Source organism: Cyrtonyx montezumae, unplaced genomic scaffold, assembly GCF_038088225.1.
Source record: "Cyrtonyx montezumae isolate F1298 unplaced genomic scaffold, pur_monq_1.0 scaffold_9, whole genome shotgun sequence".
Classification (NCBI taxonomy): Eukaryota; Metazoa; Chordata; class Aves; order Galliformes; family Odontophoridae; genus Cyrtonyx; species Cyrtonyx montezumae.
In genome coordinates, this window is record NW_027072100.1 from 2,935,532 (window position 1) to 2,951,175 (window position 15,644).

The window sequence follows — 15,644 nt, forward strand, 5'->3', positions numbered from 1 at the left end:
CCAACAAATTATATTTTCATGATCTGTTTCACATTTTCCCTCCCGTATCTTGCCTTCTCCTCTCTCCCCCACCTACCCAGGAATAGTTTTTATTTACTTTTTGTATTTTTTTTTGTTTTTGCCAGACATCCAAGGCCTTTGCATGTACAATATTCACACAAACTTCACATTTTTCTTGCACAAAGTTTAGTGCTGTCAGCAAGTCAAAAGAGTGCATCCTCCTACTGAGCTGGCCTAATGCTTGGGGACACCAGACCTGGGCTTATGCTGCATCTAAAAGTAGTTCACTAGGAAAGTAGTCTGTAGCTAAGCTGATGGCAAGCAGAAAAACTGTGTCTTTATTTAATTCTTGTATTTATTTTTGTTGTTGGTTATGTGTCTTGTTTTTTTTTAACGATTTTGTTTTATTTTATTTTTTTTGTTCTTTGTGATTAACGAGGTTCTGGGCTTCCACAGAAAGTAGACATTAGAGTTCGAAAGTAATCAGAGAAAACTGCTCTCGGAGCCTAGGAACGAAGCCAGCGACGAGGTGCAGAAGTTGCTCTCTTGGCAGTACGACTTGCTCGGAGCCTCGCCACGTTGTCTGTAAGATAGACCCTCCCAAGTGTCCTTCATCTGAGCCTCCTCGGACAGAGATGGTGAGCCTTAGGTGAGGTAGAGTGCCTTGTCCCTTGGCAGCATGCTGTAAGGGAAACGAGAGGAGGAGGTGAGACGGGCAGGAGGATGGTCCTTGGGGGCCAGGAAAGAGCACTTGCACAGCCATTGGCACACCTGGTTCACCATTCACACGCCATAGGATTACAGAGCATCCTGAGCTGGAAGGGATCGCTGAGCCCAACTCTGGCTCCACACAGCAGCACCCAAACCCAAACCCTATGGCTTGGAGTGGTGTCCAATTGCTCCTTGGGCACTGGCAGCCCGGGGCTGTGACCCCATGGAGACGAGTGGGTCCCTCTCTCAGATTAAAGCACGATGTGGGGTTTGCTCTGAAGCTGTTTCATTTCAACCGGTCTACAAAGATCTGATAGAAACATCATCGGCCCCACAAAGACAACGTGGCCTTAGAAGTAGCAAAGAACATTGCAAAGCTTTGGGAAATTCTGGTGTGGGTGTGACTGTGGATGCAATCATGGGGAAAGAGCAGTCAACAAGCAATGCTTTTGTTGATAGAGTGCAGCACAGACGAGTCTGCATTTTGTTAATCTCCACATTTTATAATCAGCCTTTTAAATGCAGAGTGTTCCCTACTGCACTCAGCAAAGATTTAATACCAGTGAACAGCGGTGAGGTATTCCCATACTAAAACTTCATTCATTTTACAAAATATGCTACAGAACACTTCCCAGTTCATTACAACGTACTGCCATAAATAACTGAACCCAAACTAAGTGCATTTGTGATGTTTTGTCTCTGTCTTTTTATGAAGTTTGCTCACTGAGTGTCCGATTTGGAAATTTCTCCCACTTAAGAGTGAATTGCTTCGTGGTTAGCAGGAATTGGAGACTGCCAGCATCTGGATGGGGCAGCTGCACGAGGACAAGGTTTACCTGAGAGCACCTCCTCCTTAACCCCGAAGAGTGGGAAGAGAGGAGAAAAGATAAAAGGTGCTGAATGGGGACACCCCAAAAGAACCCAATCTGGGTGGGGAGGTGAGGCCTTGCTTTGCAATCAGCCTGGACGTGACTGTAGGAACACCACCACTTCTGGTGGGTTTCCACACTTCTGTACCACATCACTGGGTGAGCAGAGAGCCATCCTACCATGGGCTGGCATTGATCTGGGACAGCTATGCCAAGGGAGAGCCAGCACGCCTCTGCGAGGGCATCGTGCAACGGCATGCAGGAATTGGTTTCAATCAGCACACGTAATTTGCAGGCCTAGGCAAAGTTAGGTGAAATTCATCTGAATTTTATACAGTACAACAGGCTGGAAGGGCCTCGGAACTGCCTGGCTCCATGCAAAGCAGGGTCAGCACAGAGCAGGTGGCTCTGCATCTCCAGAGTAACACGGGGCCTTAACAACAGCATCCCCTGAAACCCGGTGGATAAAGTTACCTCCTGCAAATGAGAGCCAGGAGACAGGAAGATGACTCCTATTCAGTGCTGTCACCACAAATCTAAAAGGCAGGAGGCAAATGCAAACAAACCCCGAAGACAGCTTTGGTATGGAAAGAGCAAAAAAATAAAAATAAAAAAAAAATGGTGAGGTGCCTGGAGGAATTATGAAAGATTTGCAAGTATTTGTAAAGTGAGCTGCAACCGGGGTACAGGGGAGATGGATGCCTTGGAGAAACTCACTGCAAACACACGTATTCAGTGCTGGGATCCAGCAAGTGTGAGAACAAGGCTGTCAGGTGGGGGAGACAGGGGACTGCGTAAGTAGGCTGTGATACGAAGGAAAAAAGCAATGAAATTGGATGCTGCAACTGCCTGTGGGAAGTGATAGTCATGCACTCAGCAGAGATGGAGAAAGGCGGCCCGTGTCTCTGCTAGCAGTCTGGGTTAGCTTGGGCTTAAGCCCAGACAGAGCTAGAAGTATTGGATGGAAGTCAGTGAGCACAAACTCATTACAAATGGGGAGAGGATGGGCTAAGAAACATCTACATCTCTCTGTAACATGGCTGATCTGTGAATTAAGGAGCGTCTGTTCTAAGGATCCTGGAATCTGAGGGGTGTAAGGGAAGAAGAGAAGATTAATGGCATTTTAATTAGCACCAATCGCCTGAAAAAAAGTAAAACAGCTTCAGCAACCCTTCCTAAAGAGATCTATTAGGTGGGGCTCTGAAAGCCTATCTCGTTAGCTTTTCAGATATCTGGATGGCAGACACGAAAGAAAATGCAAGACAGGGAGGTTTTACCCCAGCCAACCATCACAGAAGCTAAAGAAATGCCAAGGGCAAGCATGAAATAAGTGTCCTCGTCTGAGAGCCAGGCACACTGCTCGTGTGCTGATGGGATCCTTGCTCTCAGGAACCTGGGGCTCCACAGCTGAGCCACATCGTGACAGAAAATAATCCCTTTTCCACCCGGACAATTGATGATTTTGCTTTAATGACTTGTAAGCTGAACACCATTTGAAGGTTGAAATGGGCAGTAACGTGACCCAAAGGCTTCCCAGTGACAAACCCAACAAGATGACTGCTCTGCTCTGCATCAGCCCTGCTGGCAGCTGTGGCTTGCCCCGTGTCCAGCTCACAGCATGGCAGTGAGGAGCAGCCCAATGGCTCTGAGCACAGCTAGCAAACCGGTGCAGGCTCCCAGCAGCTGGTCTGCCTGGATGCAGGAGATGGTCTCTTCAAAGAGACGATGATATTTTTTGGTGCACTAAGAGCTCTCTGCTGTACTGATCCATATGCATCTGAGTTCATTTCTATAACCGACTCTCATAATTATCTGGTAGTCTCTGCATAATCTGTCTGGTTTTAAAATGATTTATTTTTTTTTTCCAGGAAGCCGTGATAAACCCATGAAATTCGATCTTTCTGCTGTGACAAAGTCATGAAATGCATGAGCTTTGATCATGAATTGCATGGGCCCTGTGCTAACAATACGGTGCTACAGCCGGATGGCAAAGAGCTTGTTTTAGCAACACAAAACCCAATCCTGCCTTCAATGTTAGCATTTCCCCCGTGTCTGAAAGTCACCTCTGCTTGGCATCTCCACAAATAACGCTCCGAGTGTTTTGCCCACAGCATCTAAAATGACTTTTATCATCCAGTGTCAAAGAGCTTCCTCTTCTGGGGTCGTCTGCAGTGCCTTCGCTAGGGAGCATGCCAGATTCCCCAGCACAGCCCAGAATAACGCCCGTGGCTGAGCACCCTCAGCAGGCAGACACAGCCATATTCTAACGGCTCGTAGTTATTTATTTCCCTGAAAGAAATAAACGTCTGTACAGTCTGTGCCCAGCCCAGCAATTGTAAGAGCAATGCTGGCACAGGCGGGAGCTTTACTCTGAAAAGCCTGGGAGCTTGCTATTATCTGCAGTGAAAGCACTGTGTTCCAGCACTTCAAGCAAATCAAACAGTACTCAGAAGCTACCAACCTCCTTCCCTACCTGCTCTAGCAGCAGCCACCGTGCCTGTTTGACAGCACAAGATCAGGCTTGAAGCTGTTAATGCTGAGTCAAGAGTGCTAGATTATGCTGAGGTTGGAAACGGCCTTTACACCCTTCCTCTTGCCCAGCTTTGAGATGATCCTGATGTTTTTATTTATTGGGGAATTCGAGCAGCATTGAAGGCACCTTTGTGCTGGCCATTCAGGCTGTAAGTGGGAAGATCAGGCTTTGTGCCCTCCATGGTTAAATTAAATCCTAGGATGGATAGAAACAGATAGAGGAGCCTGTGGCCTTGGTGGCAAGAGTGATCACTTTAGAAGCAGAAAGATATTGCTTGTGGACATAGCCAAATGCCCTCCAACCCCAGCATCCCTTGGGACTCTGCTCAGGGTACACTATAGAGCCACTAAAGGTGAAGCTCTTCAACATGAGTACAGTTTAAGCTCCTCAAGCAAGTAGCAAATCCACAGACCTGCTGCTCTGGCTGCACGCAGCCATTACTGCTGGCCAGCCCACACAACTATCTAGCAAGTAGCACTAAAATGCCTATTTACAGGGCATAATTATAGAATCATAGCATCATGGTTGAAAAAGATCTCTAAGATCATCTAGTCCGACCATCCCCCTACCAACACTACTGCCCAGCATGTCTTTCAGTCCCACACATTGTACATGCATCAAACACTCACAGAACATGGATTTTTTTTGGCTCTGGGTGATGGCTATGCTGAACCCAATGCATGTAACGGGCTGGGCTTCCTATCTTGCTCAGGAAGGAAATATCTCAAACCCTTCCATTGCTCATGGGACAGAAAACCTCCAAAAAGGGAAAGTACTCCATGTCCAATGAAGAAATTATCTGTGATTGTTAAGCTACCTGTCCCATGGCACCATATCAGTGAGCCCACAGAGAAGAGGAAACCTTGAGCACCATTTACCATAATTAGCCTATCAACTTGATGTCCATTCTGGGGTAGGTTCCCAGCTGTCGTAAGCTGTCAGACTTCCAACCATTCATATACACAACGTATTCTGTGCTTTGTGGTTAAAAGCTGCTGAGCTGTTTGGATCAGAGGAGGCAGAAAAACCTCTGCAGAAATTGCTCCCAGAACTCAGTGATGGCTAAACCATGTTCATTGGCACTTTAAGCAACTCGAGTGATTCAAACCTAGGACTCAAGCTATGGGAGGAAGCGCCATGACACAGAAATGCACATTCTCTGTGTGACGTGACATCTTCCTCTCTTTATCACCCATCTCCTTCAGAACAACAGACAACCATACGTTCACAGTGTGAGCAATGCCCCGTTGTCTACTGGCCTGCAGTGGTTAATCCCACACTCTCTGCTGGGGTACTCATTGTCCCACTCCGTGCTTCCTGGAGGATTTGATGCTCCAGGCGAACGGGGCCCAACGCTGCTTTGAAACTCGGAGGAAATGTGCGAGAAGTCCTGTGGGGTGGAGAGGAAAGGAAGGGTTACATGCATGGACAGAGGCAGGGGACATCAAGCATCTAAGAATATGGAGTAAACACGTTTGTATGGCCCAAAAGCACTGCAGTGCAGGGTGTAGAGCCCTTACAGGAGGAAAACAGCAGTTCAGGCCCAGGACTCAAAATCCCATGGTGGGGCTGAGCAGAACATGAGCTGCTGCAAGTAGGTGCCCATGCAGCTACGTCTGCCATCCCTCTGTCCCCTCCTTTATTTGGGACCTGAAGGGAGTGGTACGTGGCTGCAAGAGAAGCACAGCCAGGAAAGCCTCCACATCAGTATTTGGGCAATCAAACCCGTTTTTCCACTTGAAGAGCAGCTCCCTTTGCAGTAAGGCATTAGCCCATCATGATGTAAGGTAACGAGGTGAGGAACAGCCTCAGAAGCAATGCTCTCTCCATCAGCTGTCACTGCTGGCAATTTAACAAGGTCTCTGCGGGGCTGTTTTATCTGAAAGCCAATCATGATCCCAATTTTGGGGGGCCTGCTTAATTAGGCAATGTATATAAAAAAGGAGAGGCATGGCAGTTTCCTGACCAAGAATATGATTTTATCAGAAACATCCAAATTAGGGAAGCATAGCTTTTTTCCTTACATTTTAACTTTTACTAACAAACACATGGAATGAAGCTCCAGAAAACGCTGCCCTCAGCAACTACAAATCCCAATTAAAGGGATTATGAGGATCCCCTGAATTACTGAAGCTGCATTTGCTTATGTAGAGCCAAAGCACAACCAAAGTGTGGGAGAAGTTATGTGGGATACCCTGAGCAAGCTGGAAATAAAATTCTGTGCTTGGATTTCCCTTCTCAGAGGTATCATCTTCTTATCGTGGTCAGGAATGTCTGTGCTTCCATGTCCCTGCTCTCCTTTTCCTTTCTTCCACTGCAATAGCTATTCCAAAATGAACAATTTCTGTTTTCTCAGAGCTGGTCCCAAACTGAATGGGTCATATTATGTGAAAGAAAGCTTTGTTCATTGCTAAAGTACTGTGTGAATTTTGTGATGTACAGCTAGTAAACATGTGAAACCCAAATTACTCAACCATCTGGGTGAATAATACAGTTAAAAGTATCATCAAGTAAATGGTAGCAGCTGTGAATTCAGAGCATATGTCCTTCACTGTGAATAGTTGGTCCAGTTCATATTCCAGATGGAGAAACTCTGGAAACCACTCATCTCCCTCTCCATATACTGGCATGTGCTCTGTAAGATAGAGGGCTGGTTCTGCTGTTGCCTTTTTTCCTCCAGATCCACGTTCTTATTGGGTTTAGAGGAGCAATGGTGACTCCCCAGCCTTGGCTACTCAGCACTGCCAGCTGCAGGCATGGCTAAAGGTGGTTTCCTTTGGTGGGTTTTACACCTGTCTGTGTGATTCCTGCTGCTGCTAGCACAGGCATACATGTAAGCATCCTGTAGGCTCCCTGCCACAGCAGCAATGTCCTCCAATTGGCAGCCAGTTTTGGGAAAGATACTCATGTTATGTCTTTTTTTTTGTGTGATATTCCCTCCATCTTTTTCCTCCTGGTGAAATGCAACTCTACTGTTCTCCTTACAGCTCTCCCTTCTTTTAGCAGTGTTAGCAGGGGGGCTTCTCACTGCTCATCCAACCCAATGTTTCAGATGACCATCGGTGAATCCAGACAAGGCTGGGGGGAACACAAACACAAGGAACTTCTACCAGGGGCAAACCCAACTCCTGCAGCTTTTCCCAGGGACAAAGCCCTCATTGCTCCAGTTGCAGAACCCCACCTCGTTTGTGGGGCTACTGGTGCTCCTAGGTGGCCGAGCACTTTGGACAACACCACCTCAAGACGTGTGATGGAGGATGGGCGAAATGATAGAGCCAGGTGAGGCTCCCCTGCCTGTTACACCATGGTGATTCACACCAAAATCCTTCCAGAGAGGACAATATCTCCATCCCCAAACCACACAGTGACCAACTGACCCGACACAATGAAGGGGAAATGTCTGCCTGTCACTGAGCACGGTGCTGGTCACGCACTCACCTGCTGCCCGGGAGGCGAGGAGTTCATGGGGGGCTGTACCTGTAGTGCCATGGGTGGGGACAGGAGGGGCTGCTGGGGGACCTGCTGCATACTGAGGGGTTGGCTGAGGAGGGAGCTCTGCGGGTGGTGCAAGGAGAGCTGCTGGTGCAGGGGAGGGCTGATCTGGAAGGCAGGCGGTGGGGAGGCACTGATGCTGGGCAGCATGGGCTTGGAGGGCAGGGTCCTGGGGAGGCTGGGGTGGCTGCGGTAGCTCTGCAGGTCCGACGGGGACAGGAAGGAGCCCAGGCCGGGGTAGGGTGATGAAGCTTGCGGTGGCATAGAGTACATGGTCTGCTTGGGTGGGATCATCTTGGAAGGTGGATTGACCTGGGCACTTTTCGTCTCCCCCTGGTCAGCAGAGCTCTGTGGGAAAACAGACTGGAGGTGGGTGAGGGAGGAAGGAAGCACTGTTATCTGTCCCCAGACACCTGTACTTCCCAACCGTGCAAGAAGAACCAGAGCAGAAGCATGATTTGCACTGAGATCCTCCTGGGCCTTGTGCGGATCATGCTGCTGAACTCTACTCCTGTCCCACCCAGAGGTTGGGCACAGTACCCAAAGCTGAGATGTTTAACTCCTGTAACTCAACTATGCGTTGAAAAAGATCTTCACAATAAGGGCAATGAGGCACTGGCCCACAGAGGTGGTGGATGCCCCATCCCTGGGGATGTTCAAAGTCAGGTTGGACCAGGCTCTGAGCAACTGATCGGTCTGTAGGCATCCCTGTTCATTGTTGTAGTGGGTTTGGATCAGATGGCCTTTAAGAGTGTCTTGAAACTCAAATGATTCTATGATTCTGTGATTTGGCAGAGCCTGGAGCACAGGAGAGGCACCAACCAGCACGGAGGCAAACTGCCTGTCCACAGCTCACTGCTTAGGTCCATGTAGTCGGGTGACAAAATCACTTTTGCTTCCAGTAAGGCACAAATGGGACTGTGAAAATACTCCTTTCTTAATCTTGAGCATTTCTGCAGCCCTGTGGGGTCTATAATGCACAACACAATGGTGGCCTAATTTCTGCAGGAATAAGAGAAGAATAACAGGACATTATCTGGCTCGGACAATGAGGTTTTTGTCCGGCGATGGGCTCTGTAATGATCCTCCAGATCATTTCTCACCCATCAGCAGGGAACACACAGTGCTGTTTTACTCAAAATAAACTTGTTCCTCTGCAAAAAAAATAAAATAAAAATGGTCACAGGAGAAAAATGGAACCATAGAGCGTGGTGACTCTATGCCCTCCATGCTACCTACCCCACACTGCTGCTATACACGTTCAAGGTAAAGCCCTCAGAGGTTTCCAGAAGAGCTTTTAGACCCCAAAATAGTTATTTCCATCCCCATTTCAGACATCTGTCCTTGCTGCCATTCTGTTCACAAGTTAGGACATTGACTGTGCTCACATCTGTGCCAAAGCTTTGTGCCTGCCCGGCCCACATCACAGTCACATGGATCCTGCAGATGATGGCGGATCTGGGACATCACGTTATCTTCTGTAGCAGCTGAATATGATGAATAGGTACTGAGGGTGTGATATAGAACCAAGCACATATAGTACGTGAAGTACAGCACATCCAGGGAGCAGGAAGTGGACAAGGCATTAAGCTCTTCCAGTCCTATTCTGACCTCACTGTGCCCTGAGCATGTCCCAGTGCAGGGCCAGGAGCTGTGAGCTTGCTGGAAACCCCACAAAGGCTCTGTGAGTCTTTGCACTTGTGACTGACCAAACACAGCAGAAATGGGTCAAGATATGGACCAAGACATGAGATGTTCAAAGCAGGACTAAGGCACCCTAAGAAATATGGCAGCAGCTCAGTACCTCTGCAAGGTGGCATCACCCCAGTGGAGGCAGCCTCACCAGTGCAGGTCCAGCCTTCTCCTTCACCTTCCTCAGTGTCAAGATGTATGCAGCAAGGAGAAGCAGGTTTGTGGGGTGGCAGCCACATGAACTACCATGCTGTTGGCACTCTTGGAGTTCATGGTCTAGGAGAGGTGGGGTTCTGTCTCCCTGCCTTGTTCTGTGCCCTCCCACAGTCCTGGCACTGCCTGGTGTGGACAGGTAGCAGATACCCCCTGGTCCCTGAGCAGGGTCAGCCCTCCTCTGCTGGGCCAAGTGCTGATGAGGACATTACAAAATGGGATATCTCTTCAGCACGCCTGTGCTGGCCCCAGTCACACTGCAGAGCATTCACTTAGCTCCTCGGAAAGGCAGTTGGCACCAGTATCTGCCATGACAGCACCATTACACAGCATTCCTTACAAAGTCAGAAATCCAGAAAGTCCCATGGGTCACAGTTAATTCATCACTGCTACATGCAGAGACAGTGTGCACCAACGCACCTTGGAGACCAGGCTGGCCCGGTACGCAGCCAGGGCTTTCAGATATTCCTTCTTGGCAGCTTCTGTTTTCCTCTTGTAAGCCTGAAAGGACCAAAGAATGAAGACTGATTACTGAGACAGAACGGGGTGCTGCTGGGTTGGCTGCACCCTCTCTGCTCTGCAGGAGCCTGCATGGCCCAAGCAGGGATAGCACTCTGAATTGCAGTGTGAAAATCTCAGTTCTGCCACAGAGGAATCAACTCCAAATCAAGCAAATGAAGCCCTAAGAGGCTTTTATGGGGTGAAGTCACTGTGTTTGCTTTTCTGAACAGGAGCTGGAGGAGAGTGTGATCCAGGCTTGTGGAGGAACAACACAAGACCCCAAAACTCTGAATTACCTTAGAAAATGGTGAGGCATTCAGAAATCTTACACTTGTGTCTCTCTTTCCTGGCTTTCCCACCATTGAGCCTAAAGTTCCTACTCTGCAGCTCTCCTCTGCAGCCCTGGCAGTGGGGGGTCCTTTTCCTGTCATATCAAAGCTGAGATTCTGGCCTAATCTTATGACTTCGTGAGCTGCGGCTTGCAGAGAAACAGCAAGTAACAGGAGAAAAGCTTTGTAAGACTGGATTAGAGTTTATTCTCCTCTCTCCACCTCACAGCTTCACAGGGCTGGTCTCCTTTCTGCCCCAGGTCTGCTTCCCATTGCATGGAGAAATAACAGTGTTATCCAGGCAGGATGGCTCCCCATGGGGTAAAGCACATCAAACTGAACAAGCAAGAAGAATATTTTCAAATAGAAGAAAAAATATAAGCGAAAGGAAGAAACTCCCTAGAAAAATATCTGTCAGCTCTCTTCTCTGATGGAAACTCAAAGCCCTCCTCAGGCGGCACAAATGAAGGTAATTTCAATTAAAACAGCTTTGCATATATTTCATTCCGTTTTAAAAACAGCACCAGCCTTGAACAATCAACACACTGAAGCCTGGTGGGGAAATATAGCTCATTTCCAAGGAGGTCTGTTTGCTTTCTGGTGTCACCTGGGGGCAGGGAGCCCGGCCCTGGGCTTCGGCACTGCTGCCCCAGGACAGCGCTGGGAGGTGATAAGTTGGGGTGATGCCTGCTGAATTCAACCAAAGTGGGCCGTGCTGTCAAAATGAGAGCAGGAAAAGTCAAATTACTGCAGGAGCAGAGTCTTTGTGAAATTTGTTTGAGCAAATTAAGCAGAATTTCCTCTCCCATTTGGGAGTTTGACTCAGCATTGCTTTCGCGCTGCTCTTTTGTGGCTCTTGTGCCACCTGCCATGACAGCACCCTCCCAATAGAAAGGGACTCTGAACAGAACCAGCTCCAGCAGCCATGCCTTCCAGCTTCTTCAGTTTCTGCCTAACACCAGTGCAGATAGAGTATATTAAAAAACGATGGCAAACCTTATTTTCCCTGCTGAATCAGAGGGAATTCTGTAATAAAACGTTTTGCCTCGACACATTGGAGGTCTGCAATTTTCCAAAACGGAGCGTTTTCTGAAGTTTGTCTTTGGCTTTGTGGTATTCAGGAAATATTATATTTGCTCCATTCAGAACGAAATTACATTCTGAAATGTCATCCTGAAGAAGAGTTTGCCCGTGAAAAGCAACTCTTTCTTCAAACTGTGCCCTAATAAAAGCTGTTACCTCTCCCTGCAGTCCTTGCATCCCTTACGCCCTTCTCCCATTGCAGTGAAACCAGAGCTCCCACTGCAACATTTACTGTGAAACAGGGACGTGGGGTTTCCAGCAGCTCTGCTTTTAACAGATGCTCTTAAAGGAAAGTATCTGGTGCTGCACAACAGCAACATATGAATTCCTGCATCTCAGGCCATACGGCGATGCGATGCTGATGAATTGAAAATGTTTTTGTTTTTTTTTCCCTCTGTAAGAGCAGAATATCTGGAGTGGAGGAATCCAAAGTATTCACAGCTACACAGGGATAGCTCCGTTATTTGGAAGACTTGTCTGAAGAAAAGCTGCACTTCATGGCCAAGGCAGGGAGCAGGCAGGCCTGTTACACTTCCTTAACCTAAATGCAAATAAATGGATAACTAACCAAAATTCATCTTGGGCACTTGGTCGTTTTGTGCTTTTTTCCCCACTCTCCATCTGTCCCTGTCTTTCCCAGCACATGGCACAGGCTGCCCAGGGAGGGGATGGAGTCACCACCCCTGGAGGTGTTCAAGAACCGTGGAGATGTGGCACAGAGGGACATGGTTTTGTGGTATGGTGGTGGTGGGTTGATGGTTGATGGTTGATGATCTCTGTGGTCTTTCCAATCTTAATTAATTATATGAGACTACGGGCACTCCTCTGTGCTTATGTCTATGGGGATTTTGCCCATGGCCGAATCCCAGGTCAGCTCCTGTCCCCACAAATGGGGTTCAGGGCAGGGCAAACGGAGGCCAAGCCCATGGTGTGTCTGTGGATGCTCTCCCACACCCTGCTGTGTCCATCTCAGGGGTGTTCCCAGGGGTCCCCCTGCTTGGTGGCCATCCCCACATGCTTCCTGCTGGGTCTTCTGCCTGAGCACACAGCATTCCTAACTCACAGTCCACTCTATTGAGGATGCTTAACAGCAGAAACACAGCCTGCTGTGTCACACAGACCCGAGCACAACTTCTCACCAATCCTCTGTGCAAAAGCAGCTCCACTGCAGTATTTATAACCTTTACAATTATAATTTAAACACTGACAAAGCCATGCTACTTTCTAATTAAATCCCATTTTCTCCCAGGGATTTTAATTTCCAAGTAATTTATCAGATTTAAGGATCCTCAAAACATTTTGCACGTTTTCCTCTCTAACCTGCCATGCCCACTGACTTATTTTTCCTATTTGCTCGCGGGAAGATTCATTAGTCATTAAGTGAGTGGGTGGGTTTGGGGGGGGAGGGGGGAGCAGAAATGGTTAGTGATTATGAAAACACGAAATCAGAGCTGTAAGAAGCATATGTTGGGATCGTAATCCTGACACCTCTGTGTCTCAGCAAAGCAGCTAGTAATTGTACCATAATGAAATGTTCTTGTTTGATAACCAGTTAATTAGAGGAGACAATTATTCTGAACCCTGCTGACGCCCACGAGCAGCTCCGTGTCGTGCAGGCACAGTGTGACAGCGGGAGCTGTTATCAGTAACCTCTGTTCCCAACCATTTAACAGCAACACTGCTTTCTGAGTCTGGAGAGGAGAGAGAGGGACGCTCTGCCCCAGACCCATTCTCCTCCTCTATGCAGGGGTGCCTTGGTTTTATATCATCGTCCACTGAAATCCCAGGTGGAGTCTGAGGCACTTTGCTCCAAAAAAGAAATAAGGGTTGGGAGTGGAGCTCGATCATCTTCAAGGTCCCCTCCAACCTGAGCTGTTCTGTGATTCTCCAACAGACCACGAGGAGAGAAAAGCTGACAAGTAGAGTGACCTAACTAAACGAAGGACTCCACTGACTTATACAGGAGACCACCAGCAACCACAGCCTCCAAATGTGACACTGCAAAGGAGGAGGCAGCGACCGATTCTCTGCAGATAGGAAAAGAGGCAATGAGTTTAAATTGTAGCAAGGGAAATGTTGGCTAAGCAAGAGCAGAGCATTCCTAGCAGTAAGGATAATTAAGCACTGGAAGAGATTGCCTGGGGAGATATGTAATCTCCATCACTGAAGGTTTAAGAACAGATTAGGCGTACATCCATCAACAATGGCTTAAGTAGAGCTGATCCTGACTTCAGGCAGCAGTATGGTCTGGCTGACCTCTTAAGTCTCTCCTTGCCCTCCTTTCTATGATTCCATGACTTTTTCCCCCCAGATGTATACATTTGGATTTTATTCTGCTTGTAGTTCTGGAGGTTTTTCTCTTGTAACTACTATATACTTTCCTTGAAGTTATCTCTTGGGATCATCACAATTTATGGCTTATTTATACGATGGCTTGAGAGTGCTTCCTTTCTGCACCCTACCACCCCTCTGCTTTGCATGCAGCCTCCACAACTCCTCTGGGAGTATAACAAATGCAGCCACACCACACTCACATTCCCATCCAGCTCTTCCCCAAGTCAACTGCATCCCCCTCAGCATCCCTCTTGGGAAGGGCTTACCCCCTCCCTCTCCCATTACAATAAGCTGACCCAAATCACATTATCTTTTGGGCATAAATACTAACATGCCTCCTTCTGTACAGTAGCTGTGCTCTGGATTGCTAAAGCCTGAGGCCAGCAAGCTTGGCCACGGGAGGCACCTGTCCATGATCACCATCACGAGGTTGATAACTGGGTGCTCTGTGTCCCCTGGCTCTGCAAGCTACAATTTCTGACAGCTCTGAGGACACCTCTGAGGAAGGCTTTTGTTGTGGAACTGTTCTTGTGGTTCGCACAGAAGAGCCCACAGAACCCCCAAAATGAAGTGGGGGAGGAGAGGGACAAATCCAACCCTTAACCTCAAAGGAGGAGGAAAAACACACAGTACACATCTTCCCCAGCTCTCATTTTGCTCCTCACACTTTTGAAGCTGCATTTAGAAGCAGTCCTGCCTTTTCACATCCTCCTGATCACTACCCTGATCTCCAGAGCTCTCTCCTGACATCTTTTGGGATCGGTGCTTTCATTCTTCTCCAATACATGACTTTTCTTGGCGCTCAGAAGATGCTAAAACTGGGCTCCTTCCATCCCCTTGCTGCCAGGCGTTGGGAAGCAGCCAGCAGCACTCCTGGCTCCTGCACCAACAGCCCCAGAGCAGCGCTGGATGCGGACAGTTGGCTGGCCACACTGCATGCAGACCACACAGGACCCCCCCTCTGTGATGGCTCTGCCATAATGCAGCCTTCCAGCTGGCCCCAGACTTGTCTGTTCTCTAAATATACATCGTGCCCTGTCACCAGGTGATGGATCAGGTTCAACGAGCAGATGGAGCTGATTAGATGGGTGATCTATTATTTTCTGCAGAGCAAGTAATTCTTCTGGTGGGTAATTTATCCCTGGAGTCTGCATGCCGTGTTGTTCTCAAGGCAGTGCATCTGCATGGGAAAATCACGTATGCATTTTGCCGTGGAGCAGCTTTGCATGGCTGGGCCAGCATGAGCATCATGAGCTCACATGTGCCAGAACCCTCGTGCCCTTGGTGGGTCCCCAGACTCTTCTCGTGCCTCAGACCTCTTCTGACAGTGCTGTCATACAGAAATAGCACCGAGCAGGAAATTGTGGAGCCTCGAGCAGGGCCAGGAGCTGCAGGTGGCTTACAATGCCAGGTACCCCAGTGGATGATAATGGCTGCATTAGCATTTCTCTCTCCACCGAAGTCTAAGCTATCTCTACAGGAACAGCTGCTAAACTATTTGCAAAGTTCAAAGAGTACGTATTAATATTTTTCCTTCCCCGAGTCGCATTCTTCAGATTCCCATGTAAGCTCCTTAGGAAGGGCCACGCCAGCTGTTGAAGAATGCAGATTACAACATCCCGCTAATGCAGCGCCGCGGATATTTCAGGGCATTGTTATCTGTGGCTGTTAGACACATGCAGCCATGCTGGAAGGGGTTAAAGTGGGGAAGAAAACCGCCACTTGCCGAACAGGTGTCCTTGAGCAGTACCCAAGGACACGGAGATTGCTAATCCTGTATTCCACAGCATGATCAAATCACCAGGCAACAGATATAAATAAAAAAAGGCAGGAAATAAGGAAATTTAGATACAAGTGTGTCAGAGGGAAAATGAAGATTCATTGTGA

General features: G+C 48.2%; 1 protein-coding gene across 2 annotated transcripts in view; it reads right to left on the bottom strand.

The window, feature by feature from the left end:
• Nucleotides 1–389: 389 nt before the first annotated feature.
• Nucleotides 390–15,644, bottom strand: part of TOX2 (TOX high mobility group box family member 2) — a 111,249-nt gene continuing 95,994 nt past the window's right edge. Inside the window, exons 6-9 of one of the 2 annotated variants that reach the window (XM_065754095.1) lie at nucleotides 9,931–10,011; nucleotides 7,552–7,953; nucleotides 5,373–5,503; nucleotides 390–682 (exon numbers count right to left, since the gene is read on the bottom strand). In XM_065754095.1, coding sequence (XP_065610167.1) covers nucleotides 646–682; nucleotides 5,373–5,503; nucleotides 7,552–7,953; nucleotides 9,931–10,011 — 651 coding nt within the window. In that variant the 3' untranslated portion in view covers nucleotides 390–645. Of the gene's footprint in view, nucleotides 683–5,372; nucleotides 5,504–7,551; nucleotides 7,969–9,930; nucleotides 10,012–15,644 lie in introns of both variants that reach the window. The other variant, XM_065754094.1, reaches the window with a different exon arrangement.